A 22,245-nucleotide genomic window follows, 5' to 3' on the forward strand; every position below is an offset into this window, starting at 1 on the left:
GGCTATCGAAGGATTGTCCTAGAGGCCACGGCAAGTATAAACGAAAGCAAAACCAAAACCAAAACCAACTCTATAGATTAATAAGTAAATGCCGTTGGTGTCAGCTTTTCTCGGCATAAATGTTCTCGTAATAAAAACAGATAATTGACGTTTGATCGCTGTAGTGAAACTTGGAGCCGATCGATTGCCGAATCAATGGGGGCGGGAGGGGTTTGTTTCGGGACCAAATCTCCAGGACCCTTTCCGGGGTGCCACAATAGTGGTTATGCATATATTTACGAACGAAGACCTTATATTGTATTTCATATTGTTGCTTGCGGTACGCCAGCATCTTTTGCTTATCGTATTGGAATTCTAGTTCTAGATGCATAAAAAAGAAAAGAAAAAAAGAAAGGCTGACGCTAAGAAGCCCCCCAGTAACTGTCCAAACCCCCTGCCTTTAGGCACTGCCACTGTGTAAGTGTGTATATCCAAGTCCAAGCCAAGAAAGTAGGTAGATAATGTTCTGGTAGCCGGCCCCATTCCAGGTCTCTCAAGACCTGACTCAAGTACTGGGTGCTGCTGCGGCGGCGGCGGCAGCAACGACAGACGGGTCAACTAGTATATCCAAGTGCGCCGCCGCTTCCGTCCGCACTGTCATGGACCCCCCGAGCGGCAGCTCGACGATAGTCCCGTCGACGCACACCTTCCTCCACCGGGCGTCCTGCTCGCGGGTCTCAACCCGAGCTTCACCAACCTGCTCGTAGCCGACGCCCTCTTGCTTTCCCGCTTCACCATCGGCGGCGGGCCAGGTCATGCCCACGTGCCGCCCGCCGTCGTACGCCCGCGTCATGATCTCCATAGTCCGCTCGCCGCCGACGGGGCCAAAGTGCATGAGGCGGAGTGCCCCGTCGAGGGGCCGGCTCGAGGGCGAGATGGTAAAGGTCCGTTCGAGGTTGGACACGAGCGTGGCCAGCACGTAGGCATGCCTCTGGCGCTCTATCGACTGTTGTTGCTGCACCGGCGACGAAGGAACAAGAACAAGATTCCGGTCGACTCGGGCATCGTACGCATGGCTCTCCTGGAGCAGTTCCGCCGCCACCATGCCGAACCGCTTGGCGCCGTGCTTGCGGTACTCGGGGGTGTCGCTCTCCCAGACCAGCTGGGCGTGGAACCCGTAGGACGCGACGATGGCGCCGTACAGGTGCGTCACGGGGCGGAGCTGCTCCTCCACTTTTGCCGCCGCCCCTGGTGCGGCGACGTCTCGGTAGCTGATCTGCCGCGACCCCGGCGAGAAGTCGACCCGGAACGAAGGCAGCGGGGCCCTCCGGCCCCGCAGCAGCGTGCGCAGGCCAAGGACGAGCGGGCTCGGTTCCGCCGCGGCAGACTCGGCACCGCCGCTATAGTAGGCCGCGTAGACGCCCTTGTGCAGGGAGTTGAAGAGGGCGTTGCCCGTGCCCAGGGGCAGCATAGCGATGAGCGGCAACGGCCGACGCGACGGAACCGCCGATGCATCCGCGTCGCCATCATCATCAACATCATCATCGACCGTCGCCTTGCCGTTCAGCGACTCCACGACGCCGCCGTCGCCGCTCAGCAGGACCAAGGTGTGCTCCACCCCAGCCGACAGGTTCGCCGCAAACTCCTGGATGCTCTGCGCGTCTCGCGTGGTGACCAGGTTGAGAAGGGCGGACTTGCCGTCGTCGTCATCTCCCCCTGGTGCAGCAGCAGCAGCCGCTGACAGCCCAAACTCCGCTAGCAGCGGCTGCAGAACCGAGCGATGAAAGTCGAGCGCGAGCCCCGTGCCCGAGCGCGTGGAGACGACTACGTGCACCTTTCGGGTGTCGGTCGCGCGGAGGTGCTCCGGCGCTTCCTTTACCAGGTACTTGTCGAGGAGCGACTCGGGCACGTCAGTCGCTGACTGGTGGTTCAAATGAAAGGAGACCGAGCCATCATTCGAAGTGTCCTCTTGCAGACTCAAGATATTGTAAACGGCTCCCTTCGGTCTCACGCAAATGATGGAAGACTCGCCCAAGTTGATGGAGCCCGACGACTCGTTGCTGTCTTTGGCTGTTTCATTGGATCCATGCTCGGAAGGAGTTATATGACTCGTTCTCCCCATTCTTGTCGTAATATCGTTGCCACTATAACAGGTGGGCCCAATCGTTTAGAGAGCAATAAAACCAAATTGGGGACTTAGTGACATATATATGTATGTGTGCGTATGAGTTTGATTCGGGAGGCCAGGCTGACTAGTGAGCACGCAATAGACATGAAATTGGAGTCACATACCCGGGGGTGGCAGTATTTAAGGAGTAAGACTTGAATCAAAGGGGATAAGAGGGATACGTAAAGTGGCCCACTAGCCACAGCAAACGTCGCGGTGGAAGAAATCAAAGATGCTAAAACGGAATCGGGCATCAAACCTCATTCGTCAAGATGCCAGTAAGCATGCGGCGCCCGTAACGCCCCAAGCCAGCCAGTCAGCTACCCACCCACCTGCATCGTCCTCACACATGGGTCCGTTTGTTATCAAGTCCAATATCGTCATCGAGCAACGCCGCGTTATCATGACCTTGCTATTTACCATGCTTATTCCTTGCTGCGAATGACGGTCCGGATGCTCATGAGCCAGTATCCCGAGGCCGGCTACTGGTGGAGATCAAAAAGCTGCAATCAAGGCCACGTAAAGCCGGCTCTTGTGAATCATGGGTGTTATGCTCGCTGTGCCTCTACCGCTGTAGCCAGTGGGTATCAAATTTTTGTTCATTTTGGGTGTTAACTATTGATGTGACCGATCGTCTAACCTCTCGCCCGGCTCAATGGCCCCCAATTCTCCTTGGGGTTGACTTGGTATCGTACCAGGTTTTTTCTGGTCGGGTCGTGCCCTGCGGCCTTGTCGAAGACGACCTCGAGCTTGTCAATTGCAGCTGACGCCTCATCCTTTGTCTCGGAATCGTCCTTGCCGAGTCGGAGGATCTTATAGGCGGCACTGCCTTCTTTGATATTCTCGACCTTGACCGGCGCCTTTTGGCGAACCCATTCTCTCATGATATGCCAAATCACCGCCCAGGGCGCATTGGTCTTGATGCTTCCGGGCTTGCAGTGGCTCCGCGTCACTTCGTAGCCCAAGCCACGCAGGGCGCCACGGAAGCTCTCCTCATCCGGGCAAACGCTGTGGACCGTGCCAGCCAAGGTGGTAGGGTGGAAATAAAAGGGGTATGGCTCAATCGCCGCAAGCTCGTCATCTTTGATCGGGGCATGAGGATCGGCGGGAGGCGCCAGGTATTCCTCGAGCGCTGTCTGCAGCATTCCCTCGATTCTTGCAGTCGTACCATAGACCGACTTGTCAACGTTTGGCAGGTCGTCCAAGATCCGTTGGATAAATTCGCGGTTATGTAGAGGACCGCCATACATAGGTCCAGACAGGTGTGTCTTGGAACCACAGTGGGCACAGTGGGAGTCCGCTGTCGGCCCCATAGATAGGCCATGCTTGTAGAAGAAACTGTTGCCCTTATTGTTGGACACCTTCTTGTTGCGCAAAAGCATCTGTGTTTCCCAAGACCCGCATCCTTGGTCGCAGCTGTAGACGATCATGGTCTTGCCAGCCAGGAACTTGACGCTAGCGGGCGATTTCTTGACGCGAACAAAAATGCGAAGGTAGTAATCGATAGATAGACTGAGGAGCGGCTCGATCGCCAGCCCCTGCTTCGCTGCCGTCTGGGCAAGTCCATTGAGGATGAGACGCAAACCAGCTTCGTGCGAGTGGAACCCCTTGACGGGGATACCGCCATAAAGTGCAAAGGCCTTTTCGGAATACCCATGCGAAGCCCATACTCCAGAGTCTGTGCAGGTCACACACAACAAGCCTCCGTCATCGCGTACAGCATGTACGGCTGCATCGAAGAAGGTGGCCGCCGTACCGTATGGGTCCAAGTCGATCACGTCGTACTTTTTGCTCGGCGCAGGTGCGCCACGGCGCGCAAGGTGCGGGTTCCTGGCATGCTCCTGAGTGACTTCTTGGGCAATCAACGAGTACATGTGCGCTCGCGCATCGCTTTGCGTCGCGTTGACCTTGTCTGCTATGCCGTTGTGCTCCGCATTGCGACGAATAGCTTCTACCGCAGAAGCAGTAAGATCATTCGCGGTAACCGAGGTCACAAACGGCAGCTCCTGGACGTATCGCAATGCCCGGAGGCCTGTGGCAGACAAAGCATCCAGGATGGTGAATCTGGGAGCATCTGGTATCCTCTGCCGGGTCTCTCCGCCAGCCTTTGATTCCCCATTGGCAGCACCTGCAGTTTCGTCCGGAATACCGGTTCCTACTTCTGTCGCTGTACCATTCTCCTCCGCTCCAGCCTTATCGGTTGCTGCCGCAGCGTCGTTCTGAGGTTCGGATGTGTCCATGGGGTCCCCTTGGGCGGCGGTCACAGGAGCCTCGGCAGCGCCAGTAGCAGCCGCCCCATCATCCATGGGCGTGTCCTGCACCGGCTTGTCCTGCTTCTGGGGGCGGGCCTCTTCATTGTCGGCGCGCTTCCGCTTCCTCTTGTTGAGCTTCGTCTCGGCAACTTTGCGCCTCTTGGCGGCAATCTCCTCGCCGTAGGCTTTGATGGCGAGCACGGTCAAATCGCGGTTGAATTGCTGAATGGGGTTGTAAAACACTTTTTGCCGGTCCTCCTCGGCCTGGACATCTTTCTCAGTCGTGGCCGCGTTGGCGGAGGCGGGGATCAGGATGCGACCGAGCCCTTCCTTGACCTCGGTGTATTCCTGGCCGTCGTGGACGACTCGAGTCTTGTCGATGGCTGTCGACGCAGCTTCGGTTTTCTTGGGAGCCATGTTGCGCGCAGAGAGAAAGAAGTACTTCTGATGACTAATTAAGGGGCTCGCACGCCTTCGAGTGATTAGTCGGACAGCATACGAAGTAGCCAACAGCATCCCAATATGCGGCTCAACCTTCTGTGGATTTGTTGTACAGAGGCATGGAAATTTCCCAGGCCAAAATAAATTTTGCCGGGCGGTCACGAGCCGCTGGACGGCCTTACTGGGGCGCAAGCTCTCCCGTCATCCCACCTAACTCACTAACCCAGCCAAGGGCCCCCACTGTGGAACAGGGCCCATGTCAGCTGGAGGGACTTTGGTGTTATACGATTGGCCGTGAGCCGCGCATCGCCCGTTACAGCAATGCCGGGAAAAGTGAGGCGACGTTCTACAACATTATAGTTTGGGTTGTTGCCATGTGGTATTTCTTTTGCGTCGCCAAGCGACAGCAAGTCGGCGTCCGAATACATCATAGACGGACGTCCAATGCAGTCATGGTCGGCTGCTCTTTACAGGGAACGGCTCACGTGGTTTCATGGACCTGCAGGTACGCAAGTATACCAATTGGACTTGCAGTTGCCCTCAGCTATAAGAGGCAGGCAGGCACGGCCGTAGGGCTCCTGCCAGACCAAGACAAGACACAATTGAGCAACCAGCGTTGAGAAAGCGCCCTCTAAGACATGTTCCAGAAACACGTCAACTTTGCTGTCAGTAGGCAGCGGCCGAATAGCCGGGTCGCCAGGCTCTTGGAGGTCATTCCGGCCCAACACAGCTTGCCGCCCTCGCTGTTATTTAGAGCAACCAACCTCGTGCCTCTTGTGCCACCAGCAAACATCGGTCAAGTATTGGAATTTGTTTTTCCTCGTATACCTCACGAGTAAGTACGCAGTCGAGCCCACGCACAAAACCAATAGCACAGTGGGGTTGGTGAACATCATCCACTGGAACCGAACCAAACTTCGATGAATACTACATAAAAGCAGACCGCCCGGCCCATCTTCACACATTCGCTCGTAAGACATGTCCTCGACCATCTACTCAACTTCTCATTCCTCACAACCGCCCATATTACCCGGCGTCAAAATGGAGGACCAAAGCAAGCCCGACGCACCGCCTACACAGGACTCTGATCAGAGTCGCACATCATCGCCAGTCTTCACAGCTCAAGATGAGCTGCGGCTCCTGAGCCATGACGAATGGGTCTTGTTTTGTCGTGGTGTAGGATGCTTCAGAGATGAAGAGAGCGAGACGCTGGTCCGCCCTACCTGCTGGTATTGGCCGGCCAAGGGTTTGCCAGATGGACTGTATCGCGAAGTCTTGTGGGAAAAGGCCAAGTTCACCTACTGGTTCCATATTCTCAGTACCATCCGGTGAGTATAATATACTCGCATCCAGAGCGAGTGTATTTGCCTGCGCTGTCCATTTCTCAGAAGGCTAATAAACGTGCTTTTCCGCAGATGGATCCTCATGGTCCTACAGCTCGGCCTGAGCGCCTGCTTGACTGCCCTCGGCTCCTTCTCGAAACAGGATGGCAAGCCCATCACCATCATCGCCGCCGTTTGCACGTGCATCGCCGGTATTCTGGCCCTCATGCATAACAGCGGGCTTCCGGATCGATACCGCTCGGACCGAAACGAGTTCTACCAAGTCGAAGTGTACATTAAGGAGGTCATGGACACAAGACTCGCGGCTGCTGACCAGAACATCATGGAGGTCATGGCCGGCTGCTTCGACCAGTTCCGGGCCGCCAGGCAGACGGTGAGATATCTTTCCGTTCCGGCCCGCCGCCGGAAGGTGAGGCTTACTTGAGTTGTTGATAGGTCCAAAACAACATTCCCGCTTCGTATACGCCGACGTCCCTCAGGAACCCCCCGGTTCTGCCCGGGGCGAAGCAGAAGTCCAAGCTGGGGTTCAAGAAATAGGTTCCACCGCAGCATAGGCATAAGCAGGCGCAGGTGTTTACGGAGTTGAAGTGACGCTTTTACGACATGGATTTCGGTATCCGACAAGACCAGAAGACATTTTATGGGGAAACCTGGGTGGTATGAATTAAACTGAAGAGTGAACGAGATATAGATTTGGATGATTGGGAAGAAGGGATGATATTATGAGTAGGAACACTGTTGACTACAAACTGACGATATACTTATTAATGGGCTCATGTGGCATGGACTTGCTTATGTACATAGATAATGAATGCGAAAGGGATATACATACATCAAACCTGGTAAATCCATCTCGAAGTGCGGGGTCCGGGGTTGTTGGAACGTGAGGGAGATATCCAGGGGGGTTCGAACAGGGGTGCTTCACCAACAAAGGCAATCTGCTTGCTAAACTCTGCCGGTGCAGCCAGGCCGGAGCTGCATGGCCGACAACCAATGAGGATCTCCCGGCACCGCTGTAAGTACCTTGAAGGGGAAGATGGTGTGTTCCATCGCGCAGCGGTTGAATGCATGCCTGGGCCCAACAGCGAGACCAGCTTTCCGTCCGTCCATGGAAGCCTTTCTTTTGGTGCCGAAATTGCTTGCTCGCGGGCCATGTCGGTCATGTCATAGATTGATTGATATGGACTACGTCGCTTCTCTTGTTTTTCTTCGCTACCAACTTGTGCTCCCTACCGCATTAATATGCGACAGCTTCAAATATACATATTGCCGTTCTGTGTTTGATCGTTTCATTGTATGGTCGTCGTCGTCGCCGCCGCTGCTGCTCTTATCTTTCAAGGTTCTGCATGCAGTCATCCTCACGTCCCAATTCATGCACCCATCAGTTCGTGTGCATACATGATCTGATTCGTTGATCGATATATCATTCGGGTCGATCGATTGGGATTTTGAGCTGTACCTGTCTCGCGATCCTTGGAATCGAATGTGCATTTCTTACTACTTCAATAATCTTTACAGAGGTTAATATTGAATGCTCAAATTTTTATAATACTCGGATCCGAACTTCGTTCTACTTTCGTTCTACTCAACTTCCTATATAGATATACAAGTCTCTCTATAAGAAACTTTCCCCACAATGTTCCTATCCATCGGCCCCCGCAGCCGGGGCCGGAGCCGGGTCCGATTCCATCAAATCGCGGGCGCGGCCCTGGTGTTCTTCGTCATGCTTTCCCTCCTCCGCATGGCAAGGCGGTCGCGGTCGGCAAGGTCGCCGCAGCGGAGCATATACGACTACACCGAGGGCCAAACAGCTCCGTCAACCGCAGAAGGGGTGGCGGTGGGAGAGGCGACCACCGTCGGGGCGACATCGTCCCCGAGAGAGAGATGGCAGAGTATCTCCGGGACCTGGTCAGCCGCCACGGCCTGACCCAAAACATCACCTTCCACGCGCGGCGGATCCGCCCCGAATTCAAGCCCCGGCAGAAGCGGGAGAGCATGACGGTCATCCGCAAGAAATTTGGACCACTGCACGGCTTCACTTCTCTACAAGTCGCACCAGCTGCTGATGGCGAGGATGACGACCGTCACGAACTAAAAAGAGCCTCACAACAGCATCAACAGTCACTACCACCCACCACCGCCGCCGCCGCCTACATAGAACCAGCAGTCCTCACGCTACCCCTACCCGGACCGCCCGAGCTGCCGGACCAGGTCGACGCCACAGCCCTCCTCTTCGGCATCGCGACGACGTACTCGCGGCTCGTGGCCTCCAACGCCTCGCTCCTGCACGACTGGTCGCGCTGGCTGACGGACGGCCGGGGGCGGTCCAACGGCGCCGGGCTCCTGCTCGTACTGCACCGCGCCAGCGCCTCCGAGACGGGCCACGTCGGCGCCAAGCTGCGCGAGCTGGGCATTGACGCCACGGTGCGGTCCTCCTCCTCGGCCGCCGCCGGAGTCGGCGGCAGCAGTCCCGACGGCGACGGCACGTGGAGCTACCTCGAGCTCGTGGGCCGGCTGGCGCTGCACGCGCGCAACATATTCAAGGAAGAAACGGGAGACACGAAGAAAAGGGGCGGCCAGGATCGGAAGTACCTGGGTCTCGTCGACGACGACGTCTTCTTCCCGTCCATGCACAGGCTGCTCGCAAGGCTGGGGGCGCTCGACCCGGCGGAGAGCGCCTACGTGGGCCTGCCCAGCGAACAGGCCGACTGGACGACGACCGAGGAGGGAGGCAACGCGACCATGACGTACGGCGGCGGGGCCGTGTTCCTGACCCGGCCCTTGGCCGAGGCCGTATCTAAGATGCCCTGCGCGCGCCAACCGCAAAAAGTAGAACAACAGACCGGCGTTAACGAGGCCCCGCCAGGACCCCAGACCGCCGCCGAGGAGGCCGCGGCGGAGACGGGGCAATGGGATGAGAGACTTTACCGGTGCATCACGGCGCACCACAGCAGCCGCCTGCGCATCATGCCGAGTCTCTACACGTCCGACGAGGAGGGTGGGGACGGCGGCTACGACAGCGGGCTGCGGCCTCTGGCCTTGCACCATTACCGGCAGCGGCATCAGCGGTTCGTGCCGTCGCGGGCGCACCTGGTCGCATCGCTCGCCGGCGAGGGGTCGTTCCTGCAACGGTTCCTATTCCGCGGCGACGGCTGGGTCCTCGTGAACGGCCACTCCATCGCCGAGTATCCGGACGGCGTTGATTTGGTACCACTGTCGCGCGTTAGCAACCCGAAGAAGCCGCTGTCGGTGCTGGTCACGCAGCAGCCTCATGAGATCTTATACAACGACAAGGAGAACGTGAGGGATAACAGCAATGGAAGAGGGGCTACTAATATCAGACCCGCAAGCCGCATCGCAATTGACAGCGACGCGGCACAGAAGCAGGAGAGGAAAGACCAGAAAGTTGTCTCATGGACTGGCGTGAAACGAGTTTGGCGGCACTTGGACTCGAGAATTGTGAGAGACGAAACTGGCACTGTCAAGGAAGTATGGCAGGCATACGTAAAACATGCAGGGCCGACGCTCGAATATGACGATGGTATGTTGGATCCTAGCGATACGGTGCACCGCCAGGATGGCGTCTCGGACTTGAACTCGGTCATCGTACTGATTTGGGAGAGCTCTTCTTAACACTCGGCCATATAGATCATAGCAGGCAGTACCCCTGAAATTCAAACAAAATGCTTCATGTCGTAATGTGCTTCCATGCATCGCAACGTAGCGCAACATATCACAATTGCGCCAAAGCCAGATCGTGTGACGCTGACACGTTGACGGACAGATACAGGTGGATGTCTCAAAGCATGGTTACATCGCAGACAGTTTCACCGTTTAGGTCATGTGAGTTCTTCAGCTCCGTCTTTCTTTCATTATGTAATTGTACATGAGCTTTTCGTTGGCTGTTTCGAGCCTGGAAGTACGTTAAAAGCTACGTAATTTCCTCATGCTATGTTGATGATAGCTTCGTGTCGGTTACTCTTCTATTCGTGATGTCCGTAGTATCACACGCTTCTGTACTCATCCACTGAGCCCCCTGCATCTATTTGCCGTCTTCCCAGTCCGGATTCTGCGTTTGCGTTAGTTTGAATTCTCACTTTATTTCGAATGCCATAGAACATACCTTGCGTAGAATCACCAGGCCCTCAAGCGTACTGCTCAAGCTGATATACTCCTCATCCTCGAGCTCCGCACGCTCACCGTATGCCAGCAGCACAGGTGTGCTCTGTGTCTGCCAACCAGTGATCGTCTTGGGACGACCAGCCTGTCCAACCACATCCACAGCTTGACCGACTCGTACGTTGACTGTCAGAGGCTTGAGGTTCTCATCCAGAGTAACGAGGAATCGTGGGTGCATGGCTGTGACGAGGAGGTACAGCAGGTAGTGAGACTGAGATGTGATGAACTGCTTGGCGTCGATCATGGCGACGAGAACAGACAGCAGACCAGCCGCGCTAACCCGCGACAGGACCTGGCGATCCGTGTGGAAGGGGTTAAGGCTCATGGTGCCCTTGCCCATGTGCAACAAACCTTGCGCAATGCGGACCATAAACAGGGACTCCTGATCCCGGTGGTAGTATGACGCTAATTGGCGGAGGAGTTGGGCAAGACGGGCGTTGTTGGTGCCAGCGCCCAAAAGACCCATGGCGAAAATGGCGTTGATGGCCACATCGTTGTCATTGTCGTGACTGTACCGAGACAACGTGTCGTATACCTTCATCTGGGGGTTGCTGGGGCTGATGAGACCCATAGCGAGCGGCACGGCGCGTCGGATATTGGGCTCACCGTAGTGCATCAAATGGCCAAACTGGCGGAGCACCATCTCTTGACCAACATCCTCACCCATCGCAATCAACGCAATACCGATGACGGCATACGACTGCAGCAGCTCATCTCCCTTCTTTTCGTCCGAATCTTCCATATGCTCGTTGCAGATGTGGAGAAGCTCTTGGATCTTGAGCACGGCACCTGTTCCGGCCCAGGCGCAGATTTCGGCCAAAAGTGCAGTTGGCCTGGCCATGGGGTGGTCCACAGCCTTAAGAGTTTCGAGGATGACCTCAACCTCCTCCTGGCGACCAAAGAACAACAGACCGAGGCCAAGCGCGAGGAATCGAGTCCACTTGTCTGTCAGCTGTGTCTTTCGGTCCTCATCCAGCAGGAGAGTAACGATAGCCTCGCTAATATCGGGGTTGGAGGTGCCAACATAGACCATGCCCAGCGACAGGGCGGCCATGGACGAAATCTGCATCTCCTGGCTCGAATCCGTAATGATGGGCAGCAGGAGCTCGCAGAGGTCTTCCTTTTGCGAGCCAGCATAGGACATACCCAGGCCCATAATGGACGCGGTTCGGACGAGAGGGCTCTTGTTCTCGAGCTTCTCCTGGTCACCCAATAAAGCAAGAGCCGGCTCGGAATCTATTCTAACACCGGAGTTCATGATACCGATAGCGAGCATGGCACCGGCTTGGATTTGGGACTCGTCGGCGTAAGTGAACTTGTCGACCTTGTCCAATCCGTTCTCGACGTCCCACATGAGAAGAGTGCCGAGAGATGCGACGGTGGACATCATGCCTTCGTCCTTCGTCTTCCACACCCAACTCTCCTTGTCCTGCTCCACCAACATCATCTTGTCGTTGCCGAAGCCTGCGTTGACGAAAGCGTTGACAAATGCAGCAGCCAGGTTGTGTCGTGCGGAATCCAGGTTGGTCATGCCAGCAACGCGGCTGCTCTCCAGGTGGCTCTTGTAGATGTCCTCGGTTGTCTTAGGCTCGAGGATGTTTAACTCCTTGCCCAGTGTCTTGAAGTACTCTGCCAGCTTGATGTTGCAAAGCGCTTCCTCAATATCTTGCTGTTGGCTCTCATCGCCCTTCTTGGCAACATCAAGCCAGATCTTCTGGCGGCCAATAAGGAAGGCCAGTTGCTTCTGCAGCGCCGGGTCCGGGGCGCTCTCAAAGTCGGCCTTGATAAGATCCAGGTCGTTGAGGCGGATTGCAATTACCATTGCTTGCGTGTACTCCTTGTATCTCTTGTAGATGTCGTGTGCTGTCCGGAGGAACTGCTCGTTGTCGGGATAGGTAAGGAGGTTGACCATGCTGACGAGGTAGAGGCACACTCTAGAGTAGGTCTCTCCGTCAACGAATTTGGGAAGGTCCTCGATAATCTCCAGTTCGCTCATCAGATCAACGGCATCGGCCTCGGCATTGCTCTTGAGGAAGAGGGGAACCAGCACCAGCGCAAGGTCCACCAGGTCTTTTGTCGGCTCCTCGGCTGTGATGCGCTTTCCATAGACCTCTCCGATCTCCAGAGCCAGATGCCTCGTGTATTCGTGGCCCCATGAGCCGATGTCTTCTGTTGGCGATAACAGCCGGTACTTCAGGGTGTCTTGTCGGTCCTCGTCGGAGAAGGTCATGCCGATAACGGATAACACATCGGCCAGCGACGCCTTGTCGTTGCCCTCGGGCCAATCTTCGTACAGCTTCGTCAAACTCTCGTAGTGTGGCCGCAAAAACTTTAGGGGCTTCGGCACAGCGGTCATAGATGATGTGGACGTCTTGATGGAGGTCTTCATGGCCTCCATGGCGGGCTTGTAGAGGGATGCATCGGACTCCTGCGATCTGGGAATCAGTATTGTATCAGGATATGCACCGAGGAATCAATCGTACCGTCAAGCGCTCGACCAGCATGTCGAGTTCGTTCTTGAGTTGCTGGTCCTCCTCGCTGAGCTCTTCCGAAGCTGCCAGCCTGTTAGCATTGATCGTACGCAGTAGGGACCCGCTAAGTTGTCGTCATACAGTCTACGATCTTCTCGTCATCTTTCTTGCCGTTCACCTGAGCGTCCTTGCCCTTCTTGGTCTCATCGGCCTTGTTGTCGGCGACGGCCTTTCCCTTGCCCTTGTCAGCCGACTTGGGCACATCATCCTTGGCCATGGTGGGAGGAGTATGCGGTGGAAAGGCTGAGTAGGAGGATTGGGTGGTTTGTCTTCCTATCGAATCACCAGGGATAGGCGAGATGAAAAAAGTAAGTGTATAAGTTAAGACAAACAAAATGTACAGACACTGGTCTGCGTCTGTAGATTATGCGATGTTCGTCGTAATGAGGTTGCGGGTGCGCGGTGGAAGACGATGGATGGATGAAGTGTTGATTGCACACGAGCTTCCCAAAGCTCCGGCCTAGCTCTCAGTGGTTACTTAGCTGACCAGCAATTACGCGCGAGGCTACTGCCTGCCTGACCCGACGTAACAGATTTGGGCGGGCGGGCTGGAAAGCCAGATCCCAGCCTCAATTTGGGGGACGCCAATCCGACCTGGCCTGTGCTTGGGGCTGGTGCATGTGGATTAATCTGATCGCAAATCAGGTACGTACTTCCAGGATGTACCGCTACGGCATCTTATCTAAGCATCTTCTCTATCGATTATCGATTATCGTAATTTTTGGTGGTACCGCGGGGTTGCTTTTTGGAGGGGATCCCAAAAAGTCGTCGCTCAGCGTATTGATCTAAGAGCTGCTGAGAATAACCCCTGTACTCACTCGATTTGGACCTTCATTTACGACGGCTTACTGAGTAGCTTCGTTCCTAAGTCAGGGCTGAATCAGACCCAGTTGCCCAACATGAAGTTGGATACCAAGGCCATGCGCCATCTCGCGGCGGAGGACTGGCGCGTCCTCGCAGCTGTATGTATATAGCCCTTTTACTATGCCTATATCTACGTTTGCGCCCTGCCGCCAATTCAATGCTAATGTAAACCTCCCCTTTCTATAGGTCGAGCAGGGCACTAAGAACCACGACCTCGTCCCGACCGCCGTCATCGAGAAGCTCTCGCGGCTCCGCGGCGGCCCTTCGTCCGTCTCCAAATCCATCAGCGCCCTGGCCAAGACGAGCCTGATCGGCAAGGTGAAGGAGGCCAAGTACGACGGGTACCGGCTGACGTACGGCGGCATCGACTACCTGGCGCTGCACGCCTACGCGCAGCAGAACGTCGTCTACAGCGTCGGCACGCGCGTCGGCGTCGGCAAGGAGAGCGACATCATGATGGTCGCGGACCACGCGGGCACGCAGAAAATCCTCAAGATCCACCGCCTCGGCCGCATCAGCTTCCGCACCGTCAAGGCCAACCGCGACTACCTGCGCAAGAGCCGCGGCCAGGGCCAGGGAGGCTCCTGGATGTACCTGTCCAAGCTTGCCGCCATGAAGGAGTACGCCTTCATGAAGGCCCTGCGCGAGGAGGGATTCGACGTACCAGAGCCCATCGCCCAGAACCGGCATACCATTGTCATGGCCTTTGTCGATTCTTTCCCGCTGCGGCAGGTGAGCGAAGTGGGTGACCCGGCAGCCTTGTATGCCGACTTGATCGGCCTGATCCTACGTTTGGCGAAGCACGGCCTGATCCATGGCGACTTCAACGAGTTCAATCTCCTGATCCGCGAAGAGCGGTCCACCTCAAAAAATGACACCACTGGTGAGGAGGAGGAAACCATCAAGGTAACCCCTGTCCTGATCGACTTTCCTCAGATGGTCTCCATGGAGCATGCCAACGCCGAGATGTATTTTGACCGCGATGTCAACTGCGTCAAGCGATTCTTCGAGCGGCGTTTCCATTTTGTCAGCACTCAGCCAGGCCCCTATTTCAAGGATGCGAAGAAAACAGTTGGCAAGGACGGTGCAAAACGGTTGGATGCGTCAGTTGAGGCATCAGGCTTCACTAAGAAGATGTTGAAGGACCTGGAAGCCGCCATCGCCGAACAATTAGCCGGAAGGGGCGAGGAAGGCGAGGAGGAAGGCGAGGAGGCTGGCTCAGATGAGGACGAGGACGATGAAGATGAAGACGATAGCGACGCATCAAGCGAAGAGTCCGCATCTGAGGCGCAGGACACAACAGAACAGGACTTCGGGCACAGCAGCAAAACAAAGGAAGAGTCTGAAAGGATAGATATTTCCAAGTTATCACTGGGCAACGAGACATAGTCTGTTTTCGCTTCCCCCAAATAATTGAAAGCCATTTGATACCCCATAAACCACATACCTATCTAGCAGGATGCGTACTTTGTCAGCATGATCGGTCTACATAATATAGCTACACCGGAGGCTAGAGCTCAGCACGCCGTAAAGGAACCGGACAAGTCTACCTACGACGGACCTGTGTCGTCACCTAAGCCTGTGTCCGTCACGCCCAGGACCGTGAGTATGATCAGGCCCGTAAGCATTGGCAAGCCCATGAGTGTTGTAAGTGTCTCGTTACAGCCCAATGCGGTCACTAGGGCTGCCAAACCCCCCTCCAGCATTGCGCCTCCCAATCCTCTACATCCACTGCATCGATGACTACTGCTCTCCTACAGAGCATGGCAATCGTCATGGGTATGCTTGACGAGAGCACCGTCAGCAAACGTTCTCTGGCCCTCACGTTGATGCTGTAAACCTTGGCCTCCTCATCCGTCCCTTGGCGGGGTCGAAGCTCCGACCAGTTAAGTGCAAATGAGTTCTCCCTCCTCAGCAAAGTACGGTTGCCTTAGGGATCATCATGGCAACCTAGGAGACGTACACACAGGTAGCAATGGGACAATATCATAAGAGTACAAGCAAAAACTCCATTCCGATGTTTGGGTCTATGAACAAGATCATCTAACTAATACCACCCTGCGTAGACTAGACTACAGCAGGAAGAACATAGAGATGATAGTATCATCATTCAGATACACTGAACCCTTTCCATGAGTTGTGTATGTATGATGAAACGAAGTGAAACCCTCCTGAGTGAACAAGGGAAGATGCCGATAGCATCCACAGATATCAGTCAAAGAAGGGTCAAGTAATGTATGGTACAGAAAAAAAAAAGAAACAGTGCTGCCAAAAACCCTAATGGCAGACCGATGTGGTATCTCTTGGGATGAAGAAACAAAGTGAACGACAATGCTGGCCCACGAGCAACAACCATATCTTGTTGTGTGCGATGGGATGGTAGGTCATGTTGTGGTCAAAGTCAAGGGGTAGGAATACAGTAAGGGCGTAAGGTGATAGGCTCGGCGCCTCGTCTATTCCTTCTCCTGCTTCGGATGCTTCACAGGAGAAGACCGTGTGCTTCCATTCGCAACGACCATTGGCGACTCAACATGAATAGTTGCACCCTCGTCGCCAGAACCAGAACCATCCTCCGAGGCCGGTGCCTTGCTAGAAGCAACGCTGCTCGGTCTATCCAGAGGAGTTGGTTAGTGGCCTACACGAGGGCAGAAGCAGGGAGCATACGGGTTGCCCTTGGCCTGACACTTTGCCTCATGAGGGACATAGGGGAGAGCAGCACTAGAGAAAGCATGTCAGTGATCTATCGATGTTGGGATGTGAATGAAAGGAAGGACTCACGGTGCGGGGTTGCCGACGCTAGGCTGGCGCTTCCAGTTGGGCTGGTTGTAGATGGTAGGCGTGAGGCCGACAAGAGGAGTTCCATAGGCGCCCACATTATACTCGTTGGTTCGGAACTGACGTCGTTCAGCCGTGACACGCTTCAGCTCCTTCTGGGCCGGAGTGTCAGCATAGCGGATCTGCATGTTGAGGCGCTCGTCGCCGAGTGCTTGGTTGTGGAACTCCTGAATAATCTCGTCACAGATCTCACGAGACTCGAATCTGCATGCATGTCAGTAAATGAGCTTGATGATGTTAATTGACAAGAATGATATGGGAAACTTACCGAGCGAAACCAACACCGCGGCTGTTGCCCAGGCTGTCGCGCAAAATCTTGCTGGAAAGAATGGTGTATTCCATGAAGATGGCGGCCAGCTCGTTCTCAGTGATCGACTTGGGCAGGTTGGAGATGTAGAGGTTCGTAGAGCCTTCATCGCCCTCGGCCTTCAGACGGGAGTTGAACGACTCCTGGTCACGAGGATCGAAGTCAGTAAACTTCGGGTCATGAGTGAAGCATCGGCAACCGCAGAACTTGATGATCTTCACGCCGAAGCCTTGAAGGTCGACATCGTTGCCCATGCTGGGATCATCCAGGAAGGTATCACTTGAAGACCGACGGTTGTTGCAGGCGGGACTACCGCCGGCCTTGGCCTTAGCACTTGAGCTGTGGAGCTGAAGTGCAGTACTTGCGCTCGGCTCAGCACTTGCAGAAGCCAGCGTGTTGTACTGGGAGTGGAAAGGGACACTGGACAGATCACTTGGTCCACCGGCTGACAAGGTGCTGGGCGTGGGCAGGGGCTGGGTAATGTTTACCCTAGCAAAGCCGACTTCATATCCCAGGCGGTAGAAACCGCGGATGCAGGCCTCCGAATCCCGCTGCTCGACGAACTTTGCAAAGCCGAATCTGTCATGAAAGATTAGTTTCCGACTTCAGGAACAAAAGAATTTGGATGTACTCACCCCTTGCAGGCGCCAGTGGTGGTGTCAATGATAGCCTTGGATGTCTCGACGCGTCCGAAGCGTGCAGCATACTTGTAAAGAGTATCATCGTCAGTAGTAGGGGTGCAGACCGCGGATGTAGACGTTGCGGTTGCCGGGAATAGGGTTAGTAAGGCTCTGCTCCAGGGTCTTCATGTTCTCCTGGGGAGTGAAGACAGCAGGTACAGCCTGAGGAATGGCCGGGTCGCGCGTGAGCAGGGAATCCATGTCGCGATCAGCAGCGGTAGGAACAGCCGAGAATGCCTTGGGCTGCTGCACCATGCCAGCCGAGGTGACTTGCTGAGGTGAAGGAGTGGTGTAAGTCGAACGGTCAAAGACAGTGACACGAGCTGCGGCATCACGCGAAGCAGTGCTGCCAAAGAAGGGCGTGGCCGGGGTAGACTCGGTAGTCGAGTACGAAGATCGACGGTTGTCCAGAGGGGGGACATCCTGCTGGTGAGCAACCTGCTGCTCGGCAACAGAGTGCTGGGGAGCCTTGAAAGTGCCGAGGCGACCAGAATAGTCGAAGGGAGTCGGGGTGAACAAACGCGGATCGGAATCCTTCATGCCGGGCACAGCCCACTGGGTAGCAGCAGGCCAGGCATAGCCGCCGTGAAGATAGTAAGGCTCGGTCATGGACATCGGGCCAGGGCCAACAGGAAGACCGGCAGCTGCAGGGAAACCGGGAGGGAAGTACATGGGCATGGCAGCAGCAGCTGCGTTGGCATCGTACAAGGGGACTGGGCCACCATTGACGCTGAGACCATTGAAAGAGCTCAGAACAGCTCGCATGCTGGGGTCAGAGCCAGCAGCGCCAGGCTGTACACCATTGTTGCTGGCCTGAACGGCCGACGACTGGCTGCCAGAGAGGTAGGCGTTGGCACCATTCATGTTGCTGCCTGCCATGGTGGCAGGAGCGGGAGTGGCATGGGTACCAGCGGCGCTGGCACCGTGCTTGGGACCGTAGTTGTTATCGGATGCCATGCTGTTGGGTGAATAAATCATAGTCTGTTTGTCTGTTCCAAAAGGAAGAAGAAAAAAACAGAAGTCAGTACAAGTGAAAATATCACTGTTGAAAGAAAGAGACAGCAGTGAGTGCAACGATGCAAACGAGGCAATCGTCGAAGAAGAAGTTGTGTTGTGGTATGTGCAAGCTGGAGGGAGAGGTGAGGTCGACGAGGTGGGGGGGATCAATCTTGTATGCTGGAGCAGCATTCAAGATCCGGGGAAGCAGATCCAAAAATGGGCAGAGGGAGAAAAAAAAAATCGGAGACGCGCAGGAGGAAACCGCCTATTTGGGCGAATCGAAGCGCCTGATAGGCCGAACCGAACAAGGACCCTCGCAGCAGCAAATCCGGGGTAGGGTAGAGGGAAAGGAAATGAACGGTGTAAGTCGATAGGTTGTGGACGAGGGTGACATGACCCAAGACCCAGAGGATCCAAAATGGCAGTCGACGACGATGATGGCAGGAAAATGGAGATGCTGATCGCAGAGTGACTGCAGGTTGGGATGGAAAGAGGGAAGAGAAGGGTCAATGTGCTTTGCTTACCTTGAACAGTCGCCGACTAGGACCAAGTCTGGTCTGAACAGAAGCAGGATCTGAGGTTGCAGTTGATTAGTGTGAGGATGCTTGCGTGCTTCACGATGTATGAAGGAGAGGAAGCAGTGCTTCCAATGTTGTTGTGTTGTTGCACAAGATGTGTCTGACAGAGAGTGGTGAAGGGTTATCGAAGATGGATGTGTGGTGGTTGATGGTGAAAGGGAAGGATGTGGAACCAAAAGAAAGGTCAGGACTCCCTTAAGTAGGCTGGGGAAATAGTGGCAGAAGGGACGGCTGATTGTAGAAGCAGATGCCCAACCGATTATTCTCACAGGTAGGAAATAATCGGTGTTGTGTGCTCCTAGTAGGCAGTAGAAGAGAAGAATCGGCAATGAAGAGCTGGAGGGCAAACACCGAGGGTTAGGGACCCCGCGTTAGACAAGATCGACGCCTCGCTCACGGCTCCGTCACGGTTTCGCGACAACAACTCGACTGGTTACCGGCACCACAGCAGGGAATTGGTCTCACCTTTCAGGATCTGGCCAATGCCACCAAGACGGGTTATATGAAGCGAGCGGGCACAAGTAAAATAGAGTAGCTAGCGAGCAAGATGCGGTGACGAGGGATCGTGAGAATGTCGCGGCTGGGTGAGTGGATGCTATGCTTGATGGGATCGGGACGTGTGAGAAGAGTCGGGACTGGTGAATCGACTTGGAAGAAAAGGCCACAGCCCAATTAGTCACTTACAGATTGCAGATAGACCCGAGAAGCGTGTACCAACACCTCGGCAGTGTTCCAATGACTTTGGAGGAAGGCGCGAATCTGTTATCGACTGTGCCTCGGTATGGAGTTGTTGACCAAAACAGAAAGAGCCTCCTATCTGTAGCTTATCTCCCTTTGTAGACGGCAGAAGCTCTTGACACAAATCTCTACATGTACACATGTATTTGTTAGCGGCTGCAGACCAGAACAGAATGCAAATTAAAGCAATGACGCACTGCACCTAGGGGGTTTCCAACACGTGAAAGTCGATTGTGCTATGTTGACAACAGTGCTTGCCTCGCCCTGGAGACTGGAAGTAGGGGCTTCCAACTTCTGTCGCTTCAGAACCTTGCTGTCGTCGCGAAAGTATGTGGTCAACACAGAACCCAAGTCGAGTCTCCTTTCCTGTCTTTCCTCCTGCTTTCTTTTCTGCCTGGCAAGCGATCGGTTTGCGCCCTCAAATACCTTTTCAGACGGCAATCACGTCAAGGATCGTAGGTAGCTCCAAGTCCCCAACAGCAGTTGCTCTTGATCACTAATTGGTCCCGACCGAAGCCTTTGCACAACTGTTGCCTCCTTCGATAGGTATACCTTCACTCCTGGGTTGGAGCAGAGTTTTCGTCGTTCCGCCAAGCACGTCCAGCACGTTTCGTTCCTATCAGCCTCGACTTTCGCTGTTCTTTCCTCCTTTGCGCCTCGGAGTGGCCAGCCCCAGACGACTTCCTAGATCCACGGTCTGTGTCGGGTATATCACCGTAACTTCTCGCTTCCAAGTGAAGACTGGAGACACAGAGACTCAGCGGGTGTCAACAACCAGCCAGGTCTCTGCATAGGCACTCGACGCCGAGGTTCAGGGGGTCGGCGATGGACAATGTTGGCCACGGAATACGGTTATGGAAGGGCGGTATTTCAGGACCAGTAGCTCCAGCACCAGGGAGGAAGTCGACTGTGGTTAGTATCGGGCTGTTCCAACACAATACGTTGTATGACGATACACCCTCCCTCTCGATAACCAGATCGTTTAGCCACCAAGTATTGTTGAATAAACCAGCTGCACTTCCCCGCTCTGGGTATCTTCTGAGAGCACCTGATCGCTACCTTTGGCACCGGGATAAGAATACGGATAAGATATGTAATGATGTTCAATGAAGGGAGCCAAGATACTCGTCGATATATTGGCAGACTAAGGCAGTGAGTGCTGGTGGATGGTCAAGGCAGATCCACAAGGGGCTCTCTGTGGTATTATACCACAACTGCAAGCTGGACCGGGCACATGTAAGAAGTGGCGGACCACATCAAAGAAGCTAAATCGGGTCCAGAACGACCGATCAGAACGGGAAATATACCTACTGCTTGTAATGACATATCCTTGTTGATGTAGGTACAGTACCATTTCCACAAGCGCCAGATGGCCACGGCCTGCAGGCCTGCCGAATCGGTGGACACATGCCGGGGTAGAGGGTCAGAGCTAGAGAAGTGGTTATCGTTTCCCCTCCTCCCCCTGGAGCCTTGGTATGACAGTATGGCTGATGGCTGCTGCAACGAAGGTAGTTTAGCAAGGCAAATGAGGCGACTTCTTGCTCGAGTGGGGGGTGGTCCAGTATGGTCGAGGGGAGATCGATACAAGGGATGTAACTGGAACGTAGCCCAGTAGCCCCTGTCCGGGCTGACCAACTTTGCCCATGGCTGCACCTCGAACCTGGTCACTGTTTGCAGGCACGGCTTGGCAGTGACCGGATGATAAGTAGAAGATCGTAATTAATCCATCCTGGTGTGCAACTACTCACATGTACAAGTAGTTACCATATGTTGATCGGACGCAGATGTGGCCTGATACAGCGAGCTTTCCAATATGAGATGTGATAGCCACAGCAAACGCGCAGGCCTCTTGGACTGCCCCCCATTTGGAATGGAGTACCGCGCCCTTGACATGTACATACATACGCCAGCACCCGGCATAGGCGATGTATGCACGGGGGAAGAAAGATGGAACATTCTGCCGGATTAAACATTGGGATGGATACCGGGACAGTCTCTTGGGCTGAGCTGCACGAGTTAAGAGATCGTCTCCAACATTAGGCGCTGTCTGTGCTGAATGACTCCAGCAGAGTCGGATGATACCCGAAAAGCCCCTCCGCCGTTCCAGCGACGTCGTCTCGTGTGCTCACTAGTGTCTCAGGACGATTCCGTAATGAGAGGCGACGGCAGTGAGTACCGACAGGCCGCTGCGGCGCTGCCTCGACATATTACTGTTGCTACGGCGAGGCCAGGGGGCCAGGCCAGGCCTGACCTGGTCTGATCTGATCTGATTTGATAGGAACCACGTAGATTAGATGGTCCTGGTCCTATGTCTCCTACGCCTATTGCTTCTTTGCCAGCGCTAGAGAACAT

The 22,245-nt window shown here is 55.0% G+C and overlaps 9 protein-coding genes across 9 annotated transcripts; 4 read left to right on the forward strand and 5 right to left on the reverse strand.

Annotated features, from left to right (window-relative positions):
* Window positions 1–544: 544 nt before the first annotated feature.
* PG985_004008 (uncharacterized protein) lies at window positions 545–2,101 on the reverse strand (the record flags this gene model as incomplete). The annotated part of the gene is made up of 1 exon (XM_066823777.1): window positions 545–2,101. One exon carries the CDS (start codon window positions 2,099–2,101, stop codon window positions 545–547), a length of 1,557 nt encoding a protein of 518 aa, XP_066686937.1.
* A 680-nt stretch (window positions 2,102–2,781) lies between these two features.
* PG985_004009 (N2-N2-dimethylguanosine tRNA methyltransferase) lies at window positions 2,782–4,815 on the reverse strand (the record flags this gene model as incomplete). The annotated part of the gene is made up of 1 exon (XM_066823778.1): window positions 2,782–4,815. The coding sequence occupies one exon, from the start codon at window positions 4,813–4,815 to the stop codon at window positions 2,782–2,784; it is 2,034 nt and encodes a 677-aa protein (XP_066686938.1).
* A 1,065-nt stretch (window positions 4,816–5,880) lies between these two features.
* Window positions 5,881–6,719, forward strand: PG985_004010 (uncharacterized protein; the record flags this gene model as incomplete). The annotated part of the gene is made up of 3 exons (XM_066823779.1): window positions 5,881–6,167; window positions 6,255–6,555; window positions 6,618–6,719. The coding sequence occupies 3 exons, from the start codon at window positions 5,881–5,883 to the stop codon at window positions 6,717–6,719; spliced, it is 690 nt and encodes a 229-aa protein (XP_066686939.1).
* A 1,099-nt stretch (window positions 6,720–7,818) lies between these two features.
* On the forward strand, window positions 7,819–9,815 carry PG985_004011 (uncharacterized protein; the record flags this gene model as incomplete). Its single annotated transcript, XM_066823780.1, is given in 2 exon segments — window positions 7,819–7,997; window positions 8,009–9,815. The coding sequence occupies 2 exon segments, from the start codon at window positions 7,819–7,821 to the stop codon at window positions 9,813–9,815; spliced, it is 1,986 nt and encodes a 661-aa protein (XP_066686940.1).
* A 409-nt stretch (window positions 9,816–10,224) lies between these two features.
* On the reverse strand, window positions 10,225–13,109 carry PG985_004012 (proteasome regulatory particle base subunit RPN1; the record flags this gene model as incomplete). The annotated part of the gene is made up of 4 exons (XM_066823781.1): window positions 10,225–10,251; window positions 10,306–12,789; window positions 12,845–12,915; window positions 12,974–13,109. 4 exons carry the CDS (start codon window positions 13,107–13,109, stop codon window positions 10,225–10,227), a joined length of 2,718 nt encoding a protein of 905 aa, XP_066686941.1.
* A 682-nt stretch (window positions 13,110–13,791) lies between these two features.
* PG985_004013 (Serine/threonine-protein kinase rio2) lies at window positions 13,792–15,145 on the forward strand (the record flags this gene model as incomplete). The annotated part of the gene is made up of 2 exons (XM_066823782.1): window positions 13,792–13,854; window positions 13,943–15,145. 2 exons carry the CDS (start codon window positions 13,792–13,794, stop codon window positions 15,143–15,145), a joined length of 1,266 nt encoding a protein of 421 aa, XP_066686942.1.
* Window positions 15,146–15,232: 87 nt separating this feature from the next.
* Window positions 15,233–15,594, forward strand: PG985_004014 (uncharacterized protein; the record flags this gene model as incomplete). The annotated part of the gene is made up of 2 exons (XM_066823783.1): window positions 15,233–15,358; window positions 15,517–15,594. The coding sequence occupies 2 exons, from the start codon at window positions 15,233–15,235 to the stop codon at window positions 15,592–15,594; spliced, it is 204 nt and encodes a 67-aa protein (XP_066686943.1).
* Window positions 15,595–16,209: 615 nt separating this feature from the next.
* On the reverse strand, window positions 16,210–17,603 carry PG985_004015 (uncharacterized protein; the record flags this gene model as incomplete). Its single annotated transcript, XM_066823784.1, has 4 exons — window positions 16,210–16,366; window positions 16,535–16,795; window positions 16,860–17,477; window positions 17,584–17,603. 4 exons carry the CDS (start codon window positions 17,601–17,603, stop codon window positions 16,210–16,212), a joined length of 1,056 nt encoding a protein of 351 aa, XP_066686944.1.
* A 20-nt stretch (window positions 17,604–17,623) lies between these two features.
* PG985_004016 (RNA binding protein MSSP-2) lies at window positions 17,624–18,535 on the reverse strand (the record flags this gene model as incomplete). Its single annotated transcript, XM_066823785.1, has 1 exon — window positions 17,624–18,535. The coding sequence occupies one exon, from the start codon at window positions 18,533–18,535 to the stop codon at window positions 17,624–17,626; it is 912 nt and encodes a 303-aa protein (XP_066686945.1).
* Between the last annotated feature and the right edge of the window lie 3,710 nt (window positions 18,536–22,245).

The sequence above is a fragment of the Apiospora marii genome (genome assembly GCF_038362585.1).
Source record: "Apiospora marii strain CBS 49790 chromosome Unknown utg000003l_segment0_segment0, whole genome shotgun sequence".
Classification (NCBI taxonomy): Eukaryota; Fungi; Ascomycota; class Sordariomycetes; order Amphisphaeriales; family Apiosporaceae; genus Apiospora; species Apiospora marii.